This window comes from Dryobates pubescens, chromosome 21 (assembly GCF_014839835.1).
Source record: "Dryobates pubescens isolate bDryPub1 chromosome 21, bDryPub1.pri, whole genome shotgun sequence".
NCBI classification, from domain to species: domain Eukaryota; kingdom Metazoa; phylum Chordata; class Aves; order Piciformes; family Picidae; genus Dryobates; species Dryobates pubescens.
Genome location: NC_071632.1, coordinates 20,971,856 through 20,992,316, shown reverse-complemented (window position 1 = coordinate 20,992,316; position 20,461 = coordinate 20,971,856). Strand labels below are relative to the sequence as shown.

General features: G+C 66.2%; 3 protein-coding genes across 4 annotated transcripts in view; 2 read left to right on the top strand and 1 right to left on the bottom strand.

Moving 5' to 3' along the window:
* LOC104299215 (uncharacterized) overlaps positions 1-17,509 on the bottom strand; it is a 37,967-nt gene extending 20,458 nt beyond the window's left edge. Inside the window, exons 1-23 of the mRNA XM_054171293.1 lie at positions 17,263-17,509; positions 15,506-15,925; positions 15,284-15,410; positions 14,782-14,895; positions 14,181-14,291; positions 13,976-14,095; positions 12,598-13,327; positions 12,272-12,294; positions 10,829-10,975; positions 10,095-10,722; positions 9,397-9,902; positions 8,475-8,618; positions 6,998-7,299; positions 6,345-6,915; positions 4,808-5,332; positions 4,524-4,637; positions 3,557-3,677; positions 2,042-2,516; positions 1,620-1,930; positions 1,342-1,501; positions 1,014-1,264; positions 591-687; positions 128-502 (exon numbers count right to left, since the gene is read on the bottom strand). Of these exons, the coding sequence (XP_054027268.1) occupies positions 128-502; positions 591-687; positions 1,014-1,264; positions 1,342-1,501; positions 1,620-1,930; positions 2,042-2,516; positions 3,557-3,677; positions 4,524-4,637; positions 4,808-5,332; positions 6,345-6,915; positions 6,998-7,299; positions 8,475-8,618; positions 9,397-9,902; positions 10,095-10,722; positions 10,829-10,975; positions 12,272-12,294; positions 12,598-13,327; positions 13,976-14,095; positions 14,181-14,291; positions 14,782-14,895; positions 15,284-15,410; positions 15,506-15,925; positions 17,263-17,490 (6,600 nt within the window). The 5' untranslated portion in view covers positions 17,491-17,509. The remainder of the gene's footprint in view (positions 1-127; positions 503-590; positions 688-1,013; positions 1,265-1,341; positions 1,502-1,619; positions 1,931-2,041; positions 2,517-3,556; positions 3,678-4,523; positions 4,638-4,807; positions 5,333-6,344; positions 6,916-6,997; positions 7,300-8,474; positions 8,619-9,396; positions 9,903-10,094; positions 10,723-10,828; positions 10,976-12,271; positions 12,295-12,597; positions 13,328-13,975; positions 14,096-14,180; positions 14,292-14,781; positions 14,896-15,283; positions 15,411-15,505; positions 15,926-17,262) is intronic.
* LOC104299216 (tigger transposable element-derived protein 3-like) lies at positions 199-3,229 on the top strand. 2 transcript variants are annotated; one of them, XM_054171460.1, is made up of 3 exons: positions 199-458; positions 699-824; positions 966-3,229. In XM_054171460.1, the coding sequence occupies exons 1-3, from the start codon at positions 425-427 to the stop codon at positions 2,738-2,740; spliced, it is 1,935 nt and encodes a 644-aa protein (XP_054027435.1). In that variant the 5' UTR covers positions 199-424; the 3' UTR covers positions 2,741-3,229. The 2 variants fall into 2 exon arrangements, with proteins under 2 accessions (XP_054027435.1, XP_054027434.1); XM_054171459.1 differs by having other exon boundaries at positions 199-824.
* On the top strand, positions 4,779-11,076 carry LOC104299217 (uncharacterized). The gene is made up of 4 exons (XM_054171461.1): positions 4,779-4,823; positions 6,529-7,163; positions 8,453-8,656; positions 9,546-11,076. The coding sequence occupies exons 2-4, from the start codon at positions 6,626-6,628 to the stop codon at positions 10,577-10,579; spliced, it is 1,776 nt and encodes a 591-aa protein (XP_054027436.1). The 5' UTR covers positions 4,779-4,823; positions 6,529-6,625; the 3' UTR covers positions 10,580-11,076.
* Positions 17,510-20,461: the final 2,952 nt, after the last annotated feature.

The window sequence follows — 20,461 nt, the reverse complement described above, 5'->3', positions numbered from 1 at the left end:
AGAGCGGAGGGTGGGGGCTGGGCATAACGCGCGCGCTCCCGCTGCCAGGAGCGGGGCCGCGCGGGGCGGGGGCGGGGGTCGTGCTCGTGCTCGCGCTGGGGTTGTACCGAGGCCGAGCAGACCTTACCGAGCCCGACCGGACACCACCGCACGGGAGGGGCCAGGGCCCGGCCCAGCTACTCCACTGGTACTGGAGCCCACCGGAGCGCGGCGGCACCAGAGCCACCAGGGCGCGGCGGCACCGGTTCCCCCTGCTCCACAGGCGGCCCCACAGGCAGCGGCGACGCCCCGTTCCCCTTCCCGCCAGCCGTGCGCCGTCATCCCGGTGCAGCGCATCACTGAGCCCCCGCCGTCCATCCCGCAGGGCGGGCCTCGCCTTTAGCAGCCGCCGCGTCTCCCCGAGGAGTGAGCCGGTGGCGGTGCCATGAAGGAGGACATCGAGCGTCCCGTCGCCCTGGGTGAGGCACCCGGGTCCTGCCCGGTCCCAGCTGCCGGCCACGGCCTAGCCGTGAGTGAGGCCACGGGCACGGTGGTGTGGACACCAGCACAGCTGGTGGCGGGGCAGCAGCGGGGTGACGGTGAGACCACACCGGCTGCCCGTGCTCGCCACCGCGGGGGCTGCCAAGGCTGGCCTGGCCTGTCGCGATCAGCGACTGTGGCGGCATCACCGGCTGGCCCTCCTCTTGTCTCCGTGACAGGTTACACAGTCACCAAACCCGACATCCTGGCCGAGGTGGAGCGAGGGGAGGAGGTGGCAGCGGCGGGGCTCTACGTGGAGCACCGGAGCCCCGGGCCACTTGCAGCACCCACCGGCCTTTCCCAGGGTGAGTGGGATGGGACACGGGGCACCGGATGGGACAATGGATGGGGGCCGGGGGATAGACCAAATACTGCTAAACTGGTGGGCTTGGTCCTGCGGGTTCCCGGTGAGGGGGCTGCGCCGCAACACCTTCCTGTCTCTGCAGGGGACTGGCTGGGGAAGGAGGTGAAGAGCGAGGAGGGGGTGTCCCCACCGCCTGGCTCCCCCCCGTCCTGCCACACTGGCCCTGGCGACATCCTCGTCCCGCTGGGGGAACCGGGCTGCAGCTACTGTGGTGTCGTCGAGCCGGAGCCAAATCTCGGGGCCGGTAACAGTGGCTTCACCACCGAGTGCGGCCACGGGGTCGGGCATAAGCCGGACCTGGTGCGGCACCGTTTGGCACAGGGCGGGGATGGCAGCTACGACTGTGGCCGGTGTGGGAGAGGCTTCTGCGAGCCGGTGGGGCTGGGGGCCACGGGCAGCCACATGTGCCGCTCATCCCCGTGTGCCGGCCGCTCCGTGGGCACGGCCGAGGGGGGTACGGCAGCGCCGCGGAAGGAGAGGAAGGAGCTGTCCCTGACGGAGAAGGTGCGGGTGCTGGAGATGCTGGAGGGCCCCAAAGTGTCGCAGAGCGAGCTGGCCAAGCGCTTCGGGGTGTCGCAGCCCCAGATCTGCCGCATCATCAAGAACAAGGAGCGGATCCTGAGCGAGTGGCACCGCAACGGGGACCCAGAGCGCAAACGCAAGCGGGAGGGGAAGGACGTGGCCCTGGAGGCTGCCCTGCTGCGCTGGGTGCAGGGTGCCCGTGCCGCCGACCTGCCCATCAGCGGCTCGGTTCTCCAGCTCAAGGCCAAACACCTTGCTGAGGCGCTGGGCCGTCCCAGCCTGGAGCCCAGCGGCAGCTGGCTGGCTCGCTTCGAGACGCACCACAGCTTCGCCTTCAAGAAGCCGCCTTCGGAGAGGGGGGACGCGGAGCAGCCCACGGCCGAGCAGTGGGCTGGCACGGTGCTGCCCGGCCTCCTCCGCAGCTATGCCCCCTCTGAGATCTACGCCTGCGGGCAGACGGGCGTCCTGCTCCTGGCCAGCTCCCCCAGCAGGGCTGAGAGCGCCAGCGACCGGCTGATGCTTCTGCTGTGCGCCAACGCCAGCGGCTCAGAGAAGGTCCCGCTGTGGGTGGTGGGGGAGAGCCCCCGGCCCCGCTGCCTGCGTGGAATCAACCTGGAGCAGATGCCCTGGAGCTACCGCGGCAGCAGCATGGCCGATGTGACCGCCCCGCTCTTCTCTGAGTGGCTTCGGGACTTCAACGAGGGGATGCGGCGCCAGGGGAGGAGCGTGCTGCTGCTCCTCACCAAGCACGAGGCACACCCCTACCTCCAGCTCTCCAACGTCAGGATGGTCTTTGTCCCGCCAGCCACCGCCCTGGCCCAGCCCATGGACCGTGGCATCATGAGCGACTTCAAGGGCCACTACCGGCGCCGGCTGCTGAGGTGGCAGCTGGCAGAGCGCGGCACCGGGCAGCCGACCCTCCTGGATGTCCTGCACATGCTGGCACAAGCCTGGGGTGACGTGCGCCCGGCGCTCATCGCCAGCTGCTTCCGTGCCGCTGGCTTCAGCCTCAACGCCGGCCCCGAGGCCCCGGCACCCAGCCCGCTCAGCGCGGAGCACCGCGGGCCGATGGACCGGGAGCTGGAGCGCAATGGGGAGCCCGGGGAGGGGGCTGAGGGGGAGGTGGAGGGCGAGGACACAGGAGAGCTGGCGGTGCAGCCCTGCCCCTCGGAGAGGGAGGTGTGGGGCAGCCTGGCGACGCTGCGGCGCTACCTGGAGTTCCGAGCCACTTCACCGGACGTCTTCCAGACCTTCTACGAGCTGGAGGATGTGCTGCACGTGGTGTCAGCCAGCGCGGCGCAAGCCCTCAGCGCGGACAGCGCTGCCAAGGAGTGAGAGGAGCAGCCGAGCGCAGGGCCAGACCTGCTGGTGCTGGTGACAGCGACCGGTGCCCGGCAGGGCTGTCACCAGGCCAGCCTGGCCATCACCTCCGGCAGCAGGGCCAGCTGAGTTGTGCTGTGGGGTTTGCTGTGGGTCTGCATGTGAGCAGCCTGGCAGGGAGCACTGCGAAGCCACTGTGCTCTGGGTGGCACCCACTGGGGCAGTGACAATGCTGGTGGCACGAACCTGCTTCCAAACCTTCTCCCAAGGGGTGGCTTCAACAACCAACAGGACCTGTGGTGGAGCTGCCCCTGGCTGGGTGTTTGCTCTGAGTGGTGTGGGTTTGTTTGCTGGGGGGGGAACATGGAGTGGTTGCTGGGGTGTCCCTTTGCTGGGTACCGTGGCTCCTGGCCGCAAGGATTCAGGGGGTGCCAGGTGCCACCGGCTGCTGTCACCATGTGGTGCCCAGAGGTTTGCAACAGGCATTAAAAAGGCCACATTCAGCACAGCACATCATGGGTGGTGGTTGGAATCTTTCAATGTCATGTCCCACACCTTCCCTTTCCCTCCCTCAACCTGGTCTGGTGACACTGTGGCCACTGCTGGGCCCCTGCAGCATCCAGACTGCCCCTGAATGCCAGGGACATAGGCAGCACCCACAGGCAGTGGGGATGTGGCTGATGACCCTGGTGGGGCTGTGCCAGCCCTGGTGTCTACATGGTGTGGATGGCACCCATGTGCACCCTGGGGGTCCCCTGCACAGTGCCCCCCCCCATCTTCACTGTGCTGCACACCCTAACAGGTACCCACTGTGCACCCTGACCCCTGTACCCAGGACCCCCCGGAGTGGGAGGGGGGTACGAGGTGATCCTCCATGTGTGCATGGAGAACCAGGAGGTGTCTGAGGACTTGAGCACCATCAGTGTGCACAGGACGGAGTGCAAGGAGCACCCTGAAGGATGCAGGAGGTGCCAAGGCCCCCTTAGGGGTCTAGGGGGCAGCCAGATGCCTGCCAGAGTGAACGTGGCTTGTGGTGCAAGGGGCACCCAGGGAGGTGTGGGCGGGGTGCCCAGGGGGGTGCCCACCAGGGATGCACAGTCTCTGGGGTACATGGGGTTCCCCTGGAGGGCTGTGGGGGGCAGTGATTGCTGTGGGAGGGGGACACACTGGTGCGAAGGGTAATCGAGGGTGACCAGAGAAGTGCTCACTGGGAGGCACAGTCACTGGGGGTGTTCAGCCTGGAGAAAAGGAGGCTGAGGGGAGACCTTCTGGCGCTCTCCAGCTCCCTGAAAAGGAAGTTGGAGCCACGTGGGGGTTGGTCTCTTCTCCCAAGGAACAAGGGACAGAACAAGAGGAAACAGCCTCGAATTGCCCCAGGGAAGGTTTGGGTTTGACATTAGAAGAAACTTCACTGAAAGGGTTCTCAGCAACTTGGAACATGCTCCCCAGGGAGGTGGCTGAACCCCTGTCCCCGGTATTGCAGAGATGCAGTGCTGAGGGATGTGGTTTAGCAGCAGCCTGGGCAGAGTTAGAGAGTGGTTGATCTTCATGGTCTTTTGCAATAACTCTATGCCATAACTCCATATCCATGGTTCCATGACTCAATGGCTCCATGACCCAATGGCTCCATGGCTCCATGACCTAATGGTTCCACGGCTCCCTGACCCAGTGGCTCCATGACCCAGTGGCTCCATGGCTCCATGACCCAATGGCTCCATGACCCAATGGTTCCACGGCTCCCCGCCCCAGTGGCTCCATGACCCAATGGCTGCCTGTCCCCACGGCTCCATGGCCTCACCGCTCCCCGCGGCTGCCTCCCGGCTGCTCCTTTCTCCGCGGGCTCGGGGCGCAGCTGCGCGGCGGCACCGCCAGGGGGCGCCGCTCCGCGCACCGGCGCGCAGGGCCCGCGGCGCTGGGAGGCGGAGGAAATGCAGGCGAGTTCCGCCGAGGCGGGAGCCATTACCCGCCGCCGCCGCCGGAGCCGAGCCCCGCTCTGAGCCCGGCCCCTCCGCCGACCGGCCCTCCCCCCCCCCTCCCCTTCCCTCTCCCCGCTTCTTCCCTCCCCTCCCCTCCCCTTCGCACGCCCGGCCCGGCACAGGTAGGCGCCGCCGCCCCTGCCCCGGGGGGTGTTGAGGAAGGGCGGGTTGAGGGGGGGGAAAGGCCTGCGGCCGGGGCCCGGTGCCTGCCCCCGGCCACCCCCCCGGCTCCAGCCCCGGCTCCTTTGTCCCCGGTGCCCGGCGGAAGCGCGAACAAAAGCCGCCCGCGGAAGGCCCCGGCCCTGCCCCGGGGGCGCAGCCGGGAGCCGGTTGACCACCCGGCCCCCCCCACCCCGGGGCATCACGGCTGTGAGCGGGGGGAGGGGGGCTGGGAGGATGAGGTGCTCGGGCAAGGGCTTGAGGTGGCCGCTGGAGGGGTCCTGCCGGGGCCTGGAGATGCTGAGGGCGGTTGAGGACTTCGTGGTGGTGCTGGGGGCTGAGGGGGTTGGCAGGGCCAAGGGAAGCACCACGGCCAAGAGCCTGCCCGGGGCCCGCAGCGTGGCTTTCACCGGGCCCGGGGGCTTTGCCATCGGCCCAAGACCTGCACTGCGGCCGTGGGCTTTGCCGGGGGCTTGAGGCACACAACAGGAGCTCGAGAAGTTCACCATGGCCAAGGTCTTTGCCATGTCCCCAAGGCTCCCACGGTGAGCTCGAGGTGTTTACTGTGGTCAAGGTCTTCTCCAGGATCTTTGATGTGCCTTGGTCTTTGCTGTACTGTGAGGCCCTTGTCAGAACTTGTGGTGTTCAGCATGGCCAAGACTTTCACCATGGTCTAGAAGCACTTACTGTTGTCATAGTCTTTGCCATGGCACCAAGGGCCTCGACGGGAGCTTGAGGTGTTCACCGTGACCAAAGCCTCCTCTAAGGACTTATCCATGACCCTGAAGCACTCGCTGTGGCCATGGGATTCACCATGTCCCCAGGGTCCTCAGTGGGAGCTTGACATAGTCACTGTGCCTACGGCCTTCTGTAGTACCTTGGCTATGGCCTTGAGGTGCTTGCCATGGCCACGGACTTCACCGTGACTCCAAGGTGCTCACCAGGAACCTTAGTTGCTTACTGGGGTCTTGATGCTCTCAGCACGACCAAGGTTCTTGCCAATGCCTGCATCTTGACCACAGTCTTCACCTTGGCCTTGAGATGCTCATCTTGCTCAATGCCTTTGCCACAGCCCCTAGGTCTGTCCTATGGCCAAGGTCTGTGTCACAGTGCTGGGGCCCTTGCTGCCAGCCTCACCATGGCCAAGGCCTTCACCGCAGCCCTGAGACCCCCTCTGCCACAGTGCTGAGGTGCTTGCCATCACCAAGGTCCTTGCTGTGGACATGAGGTGCTGACCATGGCCAGCACTCCCCATAGCCCAGAGGCAATGGCTGTGGCCCTGCTGTGATGCCAGCATGCTTGCCAAGGCTGTGTCCTGGAGGCACTCACTGTGCAACCAGAGGTGCTCCCCATCGCTGCTGTCGTGGCCATGAGGCCCTTACTGTGGCCTTGAGGCACCCTCCACCACCCTCAGCCTGGCCCCGAGGTGCTCCTCAGCACCCTGGGCGTGGCCCCGAGGCACTTGCCACAGCTGAGGGGCTCACCACGGCCCCTCACTGCGTGCCCGTGGCTCCCACCACTGTCACTGTGACCGCGACCCTCTCCGCGGCCCCCGTGGTAGCTGGCTGGGGGCCCCGGGTTCCTCTGGTTGGGAGAGGGCCAGGGGCCCTCGCTGTCACCCCACGCCGCCGCCACCCACCGCTGCCCTTTCCTTTTCTCCCCTCCCAGGTGCTCTCGAGCTGGGGCGAGGGGATGAGGTGCCCCCGTGCCGCGTGGTGTGCCGGAGCGGCTCTTTAGATCCTCCCCGGCCCAAGCCTCCCCTGCCATGGATGCCTCGGGGGCTCTTGCTTCGGCTCCCTCCTCCGCGGCTCCCTCGGGCTCCCGCAGCCCCATGTTCCCCCCAGGAGCCGACAGAGAGGAGTGGGGACCGAGGTTCAATTGTGCCCCTTCCACCTCTGCCGCAGCCTCGCAGGCGATGCCAGCGTCTGGCCGGAAGAGGAAGGCCAACTTCTCCAATGACGAGACCGAGACGCTGGTCTGGAATGTGGTGCGGCACTTCAGCGCCCTGTACGGGTCCGAGGCGCTGCGGGCGCACCCCGTGCGGCGGAAGCAGCTCTGGACCCAGATCCAAAGCCGCGTCAACTTCCTGGGCTACACCGAGCGCTCCATCGACGACCTCAAGCACAAGTGGCGCGACCTGCGCCTGGACGTCAAGAAGAAGATCACCTCCAAGAAGCACCTGCCCGTGAACCGCGCCGGCGGGCCGCTCCACAAGCCGCGCCTCACGCCCCTCGAGAAGATGGTGGCTTCCACCTTCCTGCAGGCCAGCCACGACTCGGAGCCCGAGATCATCTTGGACCCAGGTCAGTGCCGCTGGTTCCCTGGGGACAGCTCCGGCTGCATCCCCCCGCCGTGGGCTGCCGGTGATGGCTGGCGTGGCGGCGTCACCAGGCTGCGCCTCCCCTGGGCTCCGCCAGGCGTCGCATTCTGTGCTTGGATCTGGAGGTTAGGAAGAAATTCTTCGCAGCGAGGGTGGGGAGACGCTGGCGCAGGTTGCCCAGGGAGGCTGTGGATGCCCTCTGCCCGGAGGTGTTCCAGGCCAGGCTGGATGAGGCCTTGAGCAGCCTGGGCTGGTGGAGGTGTCCCTCCAGTGTGGAAGTGACCTGGGATTAAGGGGAACACCTCAGGCTTGGTGGGACAGAGTCTTTTGTGGGCTTGTCTTTAGTTTGGCAGAATTCGGTCTTGCCGGACACCATCCAAGGGCAGCAGGTCCAGGACGGGACAGGACTTTATTTCTCCTGTTCTTTGGGGGATCAGTGCCCTCCATGGTGACCTGAGGGCAGAGGGAGTGAGAGCAGCTGCTTCAGTGCAAACTCACAGTGTCCTGCAGTGGGGGTTCTTGGTGGGGGCTCTGCCTCTGACCCCTTTGTCACCTGCATAGCAAACCTTGTTGTCTCTTACTGGTCCTGCTCATGGTAACTCAGCTGTGGGAGAGATGCTCAACAGGAAGACACCAGTGAAAGATTCAGCCTCACAGCAGTCCTGAGCTGGGCCTATGGGTGCACCCTAACTGGGCTTTGCTCCTGGTCAGGAGGCAAACATGCTCCCCAGCCCTTTCACTTCCGTGAAGGGGACACGTCTCTGTCCCCGGAGCGCACCAGGGTTAGTTGTTCTGGCTCCTTCCTCTGCGCTTGGCTCCTCAGGTTCCAGTGGGGCCAGGTGGGCAGCGTGGGGCCCGGGTTCAGGCTTGGCTTTGTCTCTGAACTGGGTTTCTGCAGAGTGGGCTGAAAGAAAATGTCATGGGGGGAAGAAGGGAGTCTTGGGGGATGTTTAGGGGTTGCCAGGGAAGAGGCCTGAGGGGACAGCTAGGGGATGCCAAGGAAGAAGGCTTGGGGACATTTTAGGAGATAGCAAGGAAGAAGTCCTGGGGGATATTGAGGGGTGAGGGCAGGTTCAGGATGGTGCTGAGGGTGAGCAGTTGGGCTGGCCAGCCATGCTGGAGGAGTGTCTGCACTGCGATGTCACCGTGTCCCCCACACAACCTACAGATTCCCCTGGGACCCTTCCCCTGGGGGGGCCCTTCCCAGGCAGGCTGCTGAGCTGCCGGCACAGGGGCAGCGGTGCCTGAGGCTGGGTTCTTTGTGTCCCGCAGACCTGTTCTTCCCCGGTGCCACCAAGCAGTCCTTCATGCACCTGCAGCCCGGCGTCAGCCACCCCAGCATCTACATCGACACCAACGGGCAGCCCTCGGCGCTGCCGGATGTGGAGGGCTCGGCGGTGCCGCGGCTGGCGGTGCAGAGCCCTGACCCTGCTGCCGTCTGCGAGTACAGCCGCGGGGAAGGGCAGAGCAGCTCAGGTAGGGCTGCGGCGGGGCAGGGAGGGCCTGGGGGCCTGGATGGAGCGTGGAGGCTGGCGGTTTGCTGCCAAGAAGCCGATCCTGGCGCAGCAGCGTGCTGCTGGTGCGGCTGGATGTGGCCCTGGGGCAGCAGTGCGGGGTAGAGACTGAGGAGAGAGGTTTCATGGAGTCACAGAATCGGTGTGGTTGGAGGAGACCCTTCAGGTCATAGAGTCCAACCCTTAACCCAGCACTGCCGGGGCACCACTAAACCATGGCCCTCAGCAGCACATCTCTAAGGCTTTTGAAACCCTTCCAGGGATGGGGACTGCTCCATTGCCCTGGGCAGCCTGGGCCAGGCCTGGACAATACTCATGAGGAAGAAATTGTTCCTCATGTCCAACCCCTGGGGCACCTTGAGGCCATTTCCTCTGGTCCTGTCACTTGTTCCATGGGAGAAGAGACCAACCCCCACCTGGCTCCAGCCTCCTTTCAGGGAGTTTGGGAGAGCCAGAAGGTCTCCTCCCCTCAGCCTCCTTTTCCTCAGGCTGAACCCAAGGTTCCCCAGCTGCTCCTCACCAGACTTGTGCCCTGCACCTGCCCAGCCCATGCGACCATCTCCTGCTCTGCCGGTCCCAAAGGGCTGCGGGTGCCCAGCTGGGAACCTGGAGCACAGGTCCGTGGCTCTCAAGGGCTGTCCTGTGGGGGGAGAAGGAGACAAATCCAAGGGGAGACAAAGGCCATGGCTGTCCCTGCCCCACATGGGGAGCTGGGGAACGTGAGGGCTGCGCAGACAGGGGATGGTGGCCTGCTGCGTCCCTCAGGGATGAGCATGAGTGGGACTCTGATGTCGCGGGTCGACGAGGGGCTGGGGCAGCGGCTGGGTCTCACCAGAGGACTTCTCTTCCAGCCGAGCCGGGCGCGGAGCTGCGCACGCCAGACGTGTCGGCCATCTCCCCGTCCCTGCGGAACGACTCCCTCGTGTCCTACGCCTCCATGTCCGAGGAGGAGGAGCGGGAAGGCCGCGAGGGGGAGAGGGGCCACAGCGCGGCCGCGGGGGCGCAGCCCGGGCCCGAAGCACCCCCGTCGGCGGAGGAAGACCTGAAACTGTCGCGCCAGGCCATGCTGATCCGCCGCTGCAGCTCCCAGGGCTCTGTCACCTCCCTGCCCGAGGACCCTCTCAACCCTGTGGACGCTCACTCGGACTGGGGCCACGAGGGGGTCTCCGACCTGCCCGCCCTGGGCCGCGGGCTCGACTCCTCGCACCCTGAGGAGCACGCGGGGGGCTCAGGCCCCGAGATGGGTGCTTTGCCCAGGGTACTGATGGGGCCCACCTGGGAGAAGCCTTCAGCAGAGGAGGAGCCCCCGGCCCGCTCCCCACTGCACGGAGCCCTGACCGAGGAGTCGCTGCCCTCCTCTGCCTCCCCCCCAGGAGATGCCCCCAGTGCCCCCGGCCCACCCCGGGGCCTGGGCTGCTCCCGACTGCGGGAGGATCACCGCCGGGAGAGCTGGAGGACTAACATCCATCACCTGCTGGACCTGGAGGAGCAGTGGGACCAGCTGTACCACCAGGAGCTGGCCATGTGGCAGGAGGAGCGTGCCACCCAGCGCGAGGAGAGGGCCCGCGACCGCGAGCTGCAGTTCCGCCTGCTGGGCGTCCTGACGGACATCCGCGACGAGCTGCGCTACCTGCGCCAGGAGCGCGCCGGCGCGCGCCAGAGCCCCGCGCCGCCGCCCCCCGACCCGCGCCCGGACCCCAGCCCGCTCCTCGAGCAGCCCAAGGCCGAGCCTGCCTTTCCCGAGCCTCAGGCTGGCGCTGCCAACTGGGCAGAGACCGCCGTGCCCGGACGAAGCCCCTTTGGAAACCGGGGCCGGGGTCGGCGTCGGGGCCGGCCGCGCGGCTCCGCCTCCCGACACAGACGGCTCTTCCTCGCCAACAGCTAGGGATGGGCAGGGACTGCCAAGGACACGGCGTGCCCACTGCCCTCCCGGCACCCGCAGTGGGTGCCAGGCTGTGGGCGGAGGGACGTGCACGTAGGAAACGTTGTCCGTGGGTCGTGGTGTGCCCGAGCCAGCTCGGTGCCTGCCTGACCGGCACACCCAGACCCCCCCCGTGAGTGTGGGGAAGGCACAGGCGGGCACGGGCGACTGACTCTGGGCACACTTGTGCCCAGGGCGGGGTTAGAGCTGTACACACGCGTGTGTAAGGCTGGGCGAGCGCCAGGGAGGCCTGGCTGTGCCCGTGGCCGTGCCTCTGCCACGGCAGGGCCCGTGAGCGAGCGGGGCGCAGGCGTGTGGCAGCGGGGCCGCGGGACAGCGCTAGTCGAGTAGGATTACTACCTTGGGGGGGACACGGGAGGAGGGCGGGGGGTTAGGACACTTAGTCGCTGATGTGCGAACCTTTTATGCAAATCATTTAATGACCTAATTTGCATATAACCATAAACGTCTGTTAAAAAAAAAGTGCTAAAAAACCCACCAAAAAAATCCCCCCAGAAAAACCCCAAACAGCTCAGAAAAAGCTCTGTGTGTGTGCGCCCCCGGCACGGGCTGGTGCTGCCCGCCTGGCCCCAGCCTGGGCTGCCGCCCCGCTGGTGTCCGCAGCGTCACCGGCACCAAGCGGCCCTGGCCTTGGTGGGGTGAGGGGCCAGCAACTGCACCCCTGCTGCCACCCAGCCTGCCTGGGTTGGATGCTGAGCAGGGTCCCCCGGGAGCGTGCAGTGTCCCTAAGCACTGTGGTGTTCCCCAAGCAGCGTCCAAGGGCCCCAGGACATGTGCAGTGCCCCCAGGGAGCATGCAGTGTGCCCAGGCAGTGTGCTGTGTCTGCAGACGTTGTGTGGTGTCCCCCTAGCATCGGCAGTGTCCCCAGGAGCCCCAGCTGCAGCCCACCTGGAGGGGACAGCACACCTGAAGGCCCCACCCTGAGCTGCTGTCCCACTCCCTGCCAACCATAGCACCTGAGACCCATGGCCACATTCCTGCTAGGTGGCAGCTTGTCACCCAGGTGGGACAGGGCAGGTGGGAGGTGTGGGGGTGTCTTTGTGCAGCCCAACCAGTGCAAGGCCACCACAGATGGTGGTACCAGGAGTCCTGGCAGCTCCTGCAACCGATTCCATCGTCCCACTCACCCTGCACACTGCTGTCCCCCCCATGGTGGCTCCCCCAGCCCCATCCCTGAGCTCTCAGCTGCCTTCCTGGGTGCAAGACTCTGGGGATGGGATTAGGAACTGGGGGGAGATAAAGGGATGCTGGGGGGGGTGCAGACTGGGGACCACAGTGAGGAGATGGAACCCCACAATCCCACTGTCCCATGGTGACTCCCTCAGCCCCATCCCTAAGATTGCTGCTGCCCTTCTGGGTGCAGAGCCCTGGGGACAGGGTTAGGAACAGCAGAGAGATGAGAGGACTTTGGGGGAACACTGGGGACCCCAGGGTGCTGCTGCCCCATGTGCCACGGCGATTCCCTCCGCCCACAGGCGCTGCCGCTGCCTTCCTGAGCACAGGATCCTGGGCATGGGGCTGGGAGCTGGGGAGACCCCAGGGGGGAGATTGGGGACCCCAATGGGGAGATGCAGCCCAGCACAACTTTATTCTGTATCGTATGGGCCATACAAAACGACACCCCAAGCACTGTACAGAGCAGGACGGCGCGGGGCGAGCTGGGGGGGCAGTAAAAATAAGCGGGGGGGGAGGGGGGGCAAGGAGCAGAGCAGCAGGCTTGGGGAGGTGGCAGCAGGGGTTGGAAAAATGCCTGGTGGGGGGGCTGCTCCCCACCCCGTGCAGCAAGATTGTCTGGTGGAGAGCGCGGCGGAAGGGCTGAAGAGCGTCCGTCCGTGGCGGGGGGACAGCCCTGGGCTGGGGGAGGGGGCGCCTCTATTTGGTAGGAAGCTGCGTGGCCGGCGCCTGCCCCCAGCCCAGGTTCTGGGGCCGGGGCGGGTCTCAGTCCGCAACCGGCTATCCGCTAGTCCCCGGGGGGCATGATACCGGGAGGGGGCAGCGGCGGGGGTCCCGCCTCGGCCCCGTGGACCCGCTGGTGATCCTTGAGGGACTCCTTGTAGCGGAAGCTGCGCCCGCAGGCCGGGCACTGGTAGGGCCTCTCGCCGGTGTGGATGCGTTGGTGCTTGAGCAGGTTCTGCTTGCGGATGAAGCTCTTGCCGCAGGCAGCGCAGGCGAAGGGGCGCTCGCCGGTGTGCAGCCGCTGGTGGTTCTGCAGGTGCTCCTTGCGGCTGTAGCACTTGCCGCACTCGGAGCACTTGTAGGGCCGCTCGCCGCGGTGGATCATCTGGTGCCGCACCAGCCCCGAGTGGCAGTTGAAGCTCTTGCCGCACTCCGCGCAGGGGTAGGGCCGCTCGGCCGCGTGGCTGCGCTGGTGGATCCGCAGGCTCTTCTTGCCGCTGAAGCTCTTCCCGCACTCGGCGCAGCCGTGCGGACGCTCCTCGGTGGGGCCCGGCGTGGCGCTGGGCACCCCCGCGGGCTCGGCCCCGGGGCCCGGCTCTGGGGCCGGAGCTTTGGCCAGTCTGTGCTGCGCCGGCATGGCCACGGCCGTCGGCACTGCCGCCGCCGGTCCCTCGGGGTTCCCGAAGCCCGCTCCTGGGAAGAGCAGCTCCCCAGAGCCCCCTGGCAAACCCACCTCCTCGGGGGGCTCGGCGTGGGGGCACCGCTCCTCCGTCTTCACCAGCATCCCCTCGCTGGCTGCAGGGGAGAGAACCAGTCAAGAGAATTGCTTTAGCTGGGAACAGCCTTTCCAGATCATGGAGCCCAACCATGGCTGGGGCTGGGCCATGGCCCTCAGCACCACATCTCTGCAGCTCTGCATCTCCAGGGATGGGGACTGAACCACCTCCCTGGGCATCTTGGGACAGTGTTTCAGAACCCTTTCAGGGAAGAATTTTCTTCTAATGTCCAACCTGAACCTCCCCTGGGGCAACTTCAGGCCATTTCCTCCTGTCCTCTCACTTGTTCCTTGGGAGACCAATCCCCACCTGGCTCCAGCCTCCTTTCTGGGAGTTGTCAAGAGCCAGAAGGTCTCCTCTCAGCCGCCTCTCCTCCAGGCTCAACATCCCCAGGTCCCTCAGCTGCTCCTCCCCAGCCCTGTTCTCCAGACCCCTTTGTTGCCCTTCTCTGGACCTGCTCCAGCTCCTCAGTGCTCCTTCATGGAGCGAGAGGCCCCAAAATGAACCCTTCACCAGCTTCATTACCCCTCCCTGGACTGGCCCTTCTCAGAAAGGCTTTGGCCAACACCTGCCAGAGACACTGCAGGGCCATCCCCATGCCCCAGCCCAGCCTGGATGGGTCCTCTCCGCACCCCAGCCCCACGGTCCCAGCCTCAGCATCGCTCACCAGGCCCAGGACCTGTCAGCATCTCCCTGTCGGGCAGCTCCCAGGGCTCGCGGACGCAGGGCTCCTCCTCCTGCTTGATCCAGGACAGGAAGTCGTGCGCCGTGATCAGGGCGTCCGCACCTGCGGGGGCAGGGGCAGGCGCTCAGCGGCGCGGGGCCACGCGCTGCGCCCGGGAGGCGGCGGGCAGGAGTGTGGCACAGCTCACCTGCGCAGGGGTCAGCTGGCAGCGCCCGCTCCTCCGCAAACTGCTGCTCCCCCACGAAGGCCACCTCCTGCTTGATGCGGGACAGGATGTCGGAGGTGGAGATCAGCGACTCTGCTCGCGGGGAGAGGCTTGGTCAGGGCCAGGATGTGGCCGCCTGGCACAGCCCACGGCCGGCTCGCCGCGGGGTGTGGCAGCCACGTGGGACACCCCCAGGGGAGCTGTGGGGATGTGTGACCCTGGAACACAGGGCATGAGGCAACCACAGCACAGCCCTGGGGGACCGGGGAGCATGGCACAGCCCTTGGGGATGGGTGAGCATGGAACAGCCCATGGGCTCTGACACAGCATGGTGGCAGTAGGGACGCACAGAGCTTCCAGCAACCGCTGCCCAAGAGCCCCAGCACTCCAGGGGCCTCTCTGGGATCACTTGTGGTGGGCCCTAGTCATATAACCCCAAAACTGGGCCCTGGGAGGGGGGTCAGAGTACTGGGGAAGGAACAGGGATATGCCTGAGCTGGGGAACAGAAGGGTGGGGAAAACACAGCATGGCAGTGGGGAGGGGGGCACCCAGCACTGCACCGGTGCCCACCCAGTGCCTCACCCGCACAGGTGTCCGGTGGCAGCTCCCTCTGCTCCAGCTCCCTCTGCTCGGGGACACAGGGACCCTCCCCACGCTCGCTGCGGGGCTGCACCTCGCTTCTGGAGAGGGCACCATCTGCAAAGGGAGACGGCGCAGCTGGCACCAGTGCTGTGCCCACACATCCCTCCCCAGCACCCAGAGGCTGCCAGACCCTGGCATCAACCCTGGAGGAGAACCTGCTGAAATTCAGCAGGACCTGCAGGCTGGAGATCAGCGCAGATGCTCAGGCCTTGGGAGACAAGGACACGCTCCCTGTGGCCAGGAGGCTCCGGCTGCCCCACGTGGCAGCACCGGCACAGCACATCGCACCCCGTGGCACGAGCCACACGGGGTTCCCTCCGGAACAGGAGGTCCCAGGGCCACAGTGTGGGCCACCACCACCCGCCCACGGGGAAGCAGGGCCGGGTGGGGAGATGCAGCCACCGGCCAGCGCCGCCAGGGAGAGGGCGAAAGGGCTCTTTACCCAGGGAGATCAAGGACTCGTAGTTCTCCTTCACCAGGTTATTGTACAGCTCCTTCTGCCACTCCTCCAGGTTCTTCCACTCCTCCGCCGAGAAGTAGACAGCGATGTCGACAAACGTCACCGGCACCTGCGGGGACAGGCCCCTGGCAGCTCAGCCGCGCCGGCTCCCCGGGCAGCCAAGGGTCCCCCTGCAAGCCCCCCGGCCCCCCTGGGAGTCATTACCTTGGGGACCTCCCCGCGGGGGCCGGGGGGCAGCCGCAGCACCCAGAAGTTCCTGTTCTTGAGGAGGTTCTCCACGTTCTCCAGGCGCCGCTGCAGCAGCCCGTACTCCTGGATCAGGGTGCCCAGCACGGCCCACTTGCTCTCCAGCTGGTTCCCAAACTCCATGGCTGTCTTCTCGCAGTCCAGGAGCTTCTTCTCGGCCGTGCCGGATCGCCCCTCCAGGCTGAGCAGCCGTGTGGCCAGCAGGTCGATCTTCCTCTCCATGGCCTGCACCGTGGCCACCACGGTCCAGAGCGAGGCCTCGGCGGAGTGGAGCTGCGCCTCCCGCACGTGTGCGCGCTCGGGCAGCAGCGGCGGCTGCAGCGGCATCAGGTGCGGGGCCTCCACGTTCCACTCCTGCACCTGAACCGCGGGGAGCGCCTGGGTGGGAGGCAGCCCAGGGTCACCCACTCTGGGGCATGCCCAGAGCCCCTGTGGCAAGTGCCACTCGCCCTGATCTGAGAGCCTTTGGCCACCATCGCCACCTGCCACCCCATGCCAGGGATGCCCAGGTGTGATGCCCATAGTCCTCGCAGCCCCGGGTACCACTGAGGAACCACCCCCTCAGCACCACCACCGTGCCCACCCCATGCCAGCTACATGGCCTGGCAGTGTCTGGCCCCTGGGACAGTTGGTGCTGCCCAGACAAGGAAGGAGCTGCTGGTGCCCACTCTGAGCTCCTAAAGGGGACAAGGCAGAGGAGTGCCACGGGCCCAAGGGGATGACCAGGATGAAGAGAGCCCAGCAGTGCCACTGGGCAGGACATGCTGGACTGGGGAGGAATTGTGGTGCAGGCATGGCGGCCACGGGGCCAGTGCTGATCACTGTCCTCTGGAAGACACTGCCCAGCACCAGGCAGGTCACCATGCCATGGGGGCAACCCCCACCTTGGCACCCCTGTACCCCCTACCCCTTGTAGGACCCCCACCAGAAGGATGGGGCCATGTGGGCAGGGAGCAGCTGGGGGCACAGGGCACCCGCACTAGGGGGCCTTGGGGACATCCTGGGCACACACAGGGCCAGCCTGCATCATAGGTGCCCAGCGCAGCCCAGGGCTGGAGCCTGCACAGAGCACCGTGGGGACACAGGGACATCCCAGGTCAGCGGAGCCTGGGCACACCCCGGGGCACTGCGGCCATCCCGGGCCAGAGGTGTCTGGGGCCATGCCAGGGGCACTGCGGCCATCCCGGGCCAGAGGTGTCTGGGGCCATGCCAGGGGCACTGCGGCCATCCCGGGCCAGAGGTGTCTGGGGCCATGCCAGGGGCACTGCGGCCATCCTGGGTCAGCACTGCCTGGTCACATCCTGACGGCACAGGGACATCCTGGGGGCACCAGGACATCCCAGGTCAGCGGTGCCCAGCCACATCCAAGGGCCATGAGGGCATCCTGGGTCAGTAGTGCCCGGTCACATCTCGGGGACCAGGGGACACTCCGGGGGCACCGGGACATCCCGGCTCAGCGGTGCCCGGTGCCATCCCGGGGACGCAGGGACGTCGCAGGTCAAGTCCCCCCGGGGCAGCTCGGGGATGGAGGGCGCAGAGGGTCTCCGGGGCTCCCGGTCGGAGGGTGCCGGGGGAGGCCCAGGGGCACCGCGGGAGGTCCCGGCCGGGGCGCACGGGCCGGCCCGGGGCGGCGGCGGAGAGCGGCGGGCGGGGCGGCTCCGCCTCCGGTTACCGGTCCCGGTGTCCCCCCCCGGGCCTGGCCGGGCCGCGCTTACCTGGGCGGGCGCCCACTCGGCCATGGCCCCGCGGTGCTGGGCCGGGCCCCGGTGGCTGGGGCCGGGCCGCGGCGGGGAGAGCGCGGAGCGGAGCGGGGCCGCGCTGCCGCCCTCCGCAGCGCCGGGGCTGGGACCGGGAGCGGGAGCGGGGCCGCTGTCGGTAGCTGCGCGCTGCGGGCCGGGCCCCGCCGCCCCGCCGAGGAGCCAGGGGCAGCCGGGGAATTGCATCCGCCTCCTCCGGGCTCGGCGGCGGCAGGAGGGGGGAGCGGCGGAGCGCGGAGAGCGGAGCAGTGCCGCCTACCGGCACCGGCAGCCCGGCCGCCCCGCCACGGCACCGGCACCGCCCCGCCGCGGCACCGGCAGCGACCGGGCACCGGCACCGGCAGCCCCGCCACCGACTTTGCCGATGCCCCGCCACCGGCACCGCCACCGGCAGCTCCCCGCCAGCGGCAGCCACGACCCAACTGCCACCGGGCACGGCCATGGGCATCGGCATGGGCATCAGCACTGGCGTTGGCACTGGGATGAGATTAGGGTCAGCCTAGCATGGGCACTGGTACCAGCACCAGACTGGACACCAGGATCGACCTAGCACGGGCACCAGCATCAACCCAGCACTGGCACAGGCACTGGGACTGGTGTCAGCATGACCATCGGCACCAGCAGCACCGGTGTGGGCACCGGCACCAGTAACAAGCCCATTAGCAGTGTCAGAACTGGTATTGGCACTGGCACAGTGGCCCTGGCACAGACATTGGCACTAGCATCAGCATGGGCATTGGCATCGGCACCAATAGTGGCACTGGCACAGGCAGCAGTATCGGTACGCAGCATCAGCACCAGAGGTGGCACTGGCAGCGGCATTGCCACCAGCACCAAGCTCTGGCACTGACACTGGCATCATGGGCACCAGTATCACCATAAGTCTCAGCACCGAGCCCAGGCCCTGGCACCAGCATCAGCCCCCAGCCCCAGTATCACCAGCCCCGAGCCCAGGGGGTGTCCCAAGCCCCCGCGGTGCCACTCAGCCCCGCGGCCCTGCTGGCTACCTGGGGGTCCCAGTCCTGCATAGGAAGGAGTCAGGGCTGGGGCGGTCTCACCGCCACCCCGGGACCCTTCGGTCCTACCCATACGGTACTGGTGCCGGTGGGAGGCCAAGGAGATCGCCACGGCTCCGCCTGCACCTCCCCCGCACCCAGGCTCGGCTCAGGCGGGGGCGCCGGAGCGCGACCCAGGCTGCGGCAGCGGGACCGGGACCGGGACCGGGACCGGGTGTGTTACCGGGCGGCGCGACGCGGCGGAAGGCCGAGCGGACATTCCGCTGGAGGCTCCGCTCCCGTGAATCCCCCCCGGTCCCCTTGGCCCAGCGCCCCGGCGGTGTCCGGCAGCCCTCGGGGCTGAGCCGGGGCAGGTGGCGCCCAGCAGGTCCCAGGGGCTGGCGGCGTCCCCTGGGACCCCAAAGGTGGCAGCTGCCGGGGGGCTGCGGAAGCCTCACGGGGGCAACCCAAAGCTGTGGGGGGCAGCTCGGTCAGGGCTCATTCCCACCGGGGAGGGCATGGGAAAGGGAGAGCCAAAATGAAAACTGAGCCTGTTTGGGTGCACAGAGCTGCCCCCTACCCAGCACTGCCTGCTCCATCCCCATCCCAGGGGAGCTGGGGTCCACCTGGATCCCATCCCAGGGGAGCTGGGATTCACCTAGATCTGAGGTGCTGGAAACCATCCGGACCTGAGGGGTGCTGGGATTCAGCTGGATCCCTGAGGAGTTGGGATTCAGCAGCATCCCTGAGGTGCTGGGACTCACTTGGAACCCAAACAGGGGTCCTGGGGTTCAGGTGCAGCATCCTGGTCTTGCTTCTGCTGTTCAGAGGGGGCTTTTGTCACTGCTGCCCCTGGCATGGTGACACAGAGCAGCAAGAGCTTCATGCTTGTGGATGAAACAAGACCTAAAGCTTTGAATAAAGAAATACAGAGGTTGGAGATTCTCTGTAGAGGACCTTGGAGTGGTTTGGGTGGGAGAGAACCTTTAAATTTCGTGTAGTCTACCACCCTCAGTGTCAAACATTTCTCCCTTCTCTCCAGTCTGAATCTTGCTCTCTCAGCTCAAACCATCAGCCCTTGTCCTGTCACAACAGGCCCTGCTCAAAAGTCTGGCCCCAGCTTTCTCGAAGCACTGAAAGGCCACCAGAAGGTCTCCCTGGAGCCTTCTCTCCTCTAGGCTGCACAACCCCAACTCTCTCAGCCTGGCCTCACAGAGGGAACCTCCAGACCCTGGAAGCAACCTCCCTCAACCTGCTGCCCACACTCTTCTTCATGCCCCCTGGGCACCATTGGCCTACTTGGCCATAAGGGCAGGCTGCTGGCTTACAGTGAGCAAGCTGTCCCCCAGCACTCCCAGGCCCTTCTCCCTGGAGCTGCCTCCCAGCAGGACACCCCCTTACCTCTACTGGTGCAGGGCATTATTCCTCCTCAGGGGCAGGACCCTACACTTGCCCTGGTTGAACTCCATGAGATTCCTCTCCAGCCAAGGCTCCAGACCAACCAGGTCACGCATAAGTATGAGCCATTCTCTCTGGACAAGGAAAGATTTGGTCATAACAGGGTGGAAAGAGCCCAGGACAGCTTCTGGGATAGGGGTCACACATGAACCTTGTGAGTTCTCAAGTGACTGGTGAGCCTGGCTCTTTCCATGAAGCTATTGCCACACACTGGGTGCACTTGTAGGGCCTGTCCCCAGTGTGAGTTCTCTGGTGGGGGATCAAGTCTACGTGGTGGCCAAAGCTCTTCCCACAGCTTGTGCAGATGTCTGAGGACACCAGAGACCTTTTGGTGTGAAGCTGCTTCACAAGACCAGCTTCCAGCTTAACGCTCTCCAGGCATTCTGTGCACAGAAGGAGTCTTTCTCCCTCATGGGCTTGCTGATGAAGCAGGAACTCTGAATTCATCTGGTTGTCCTTCCTCAAGAGAGCCATCCTGCCTTCTGCTTCCCACTGGCTTGGCCTCATCTGCTGCTGAAGGCAAAAATCCCTCAAATCAGCTCAATGGGTCATGACTCTGCAGGTTTAAAGTAACGTCTGCTCCACAGACATCCTGCTAAGGGCTCTGCTAAGGCACACAGAGGACAGGGAGGTGATAGGAGGCAGCCAGCATTGGCTTCAGTGAGGGCAAGTCCTTCCTGACCAGTCGTGTGTGGCCTTCCATG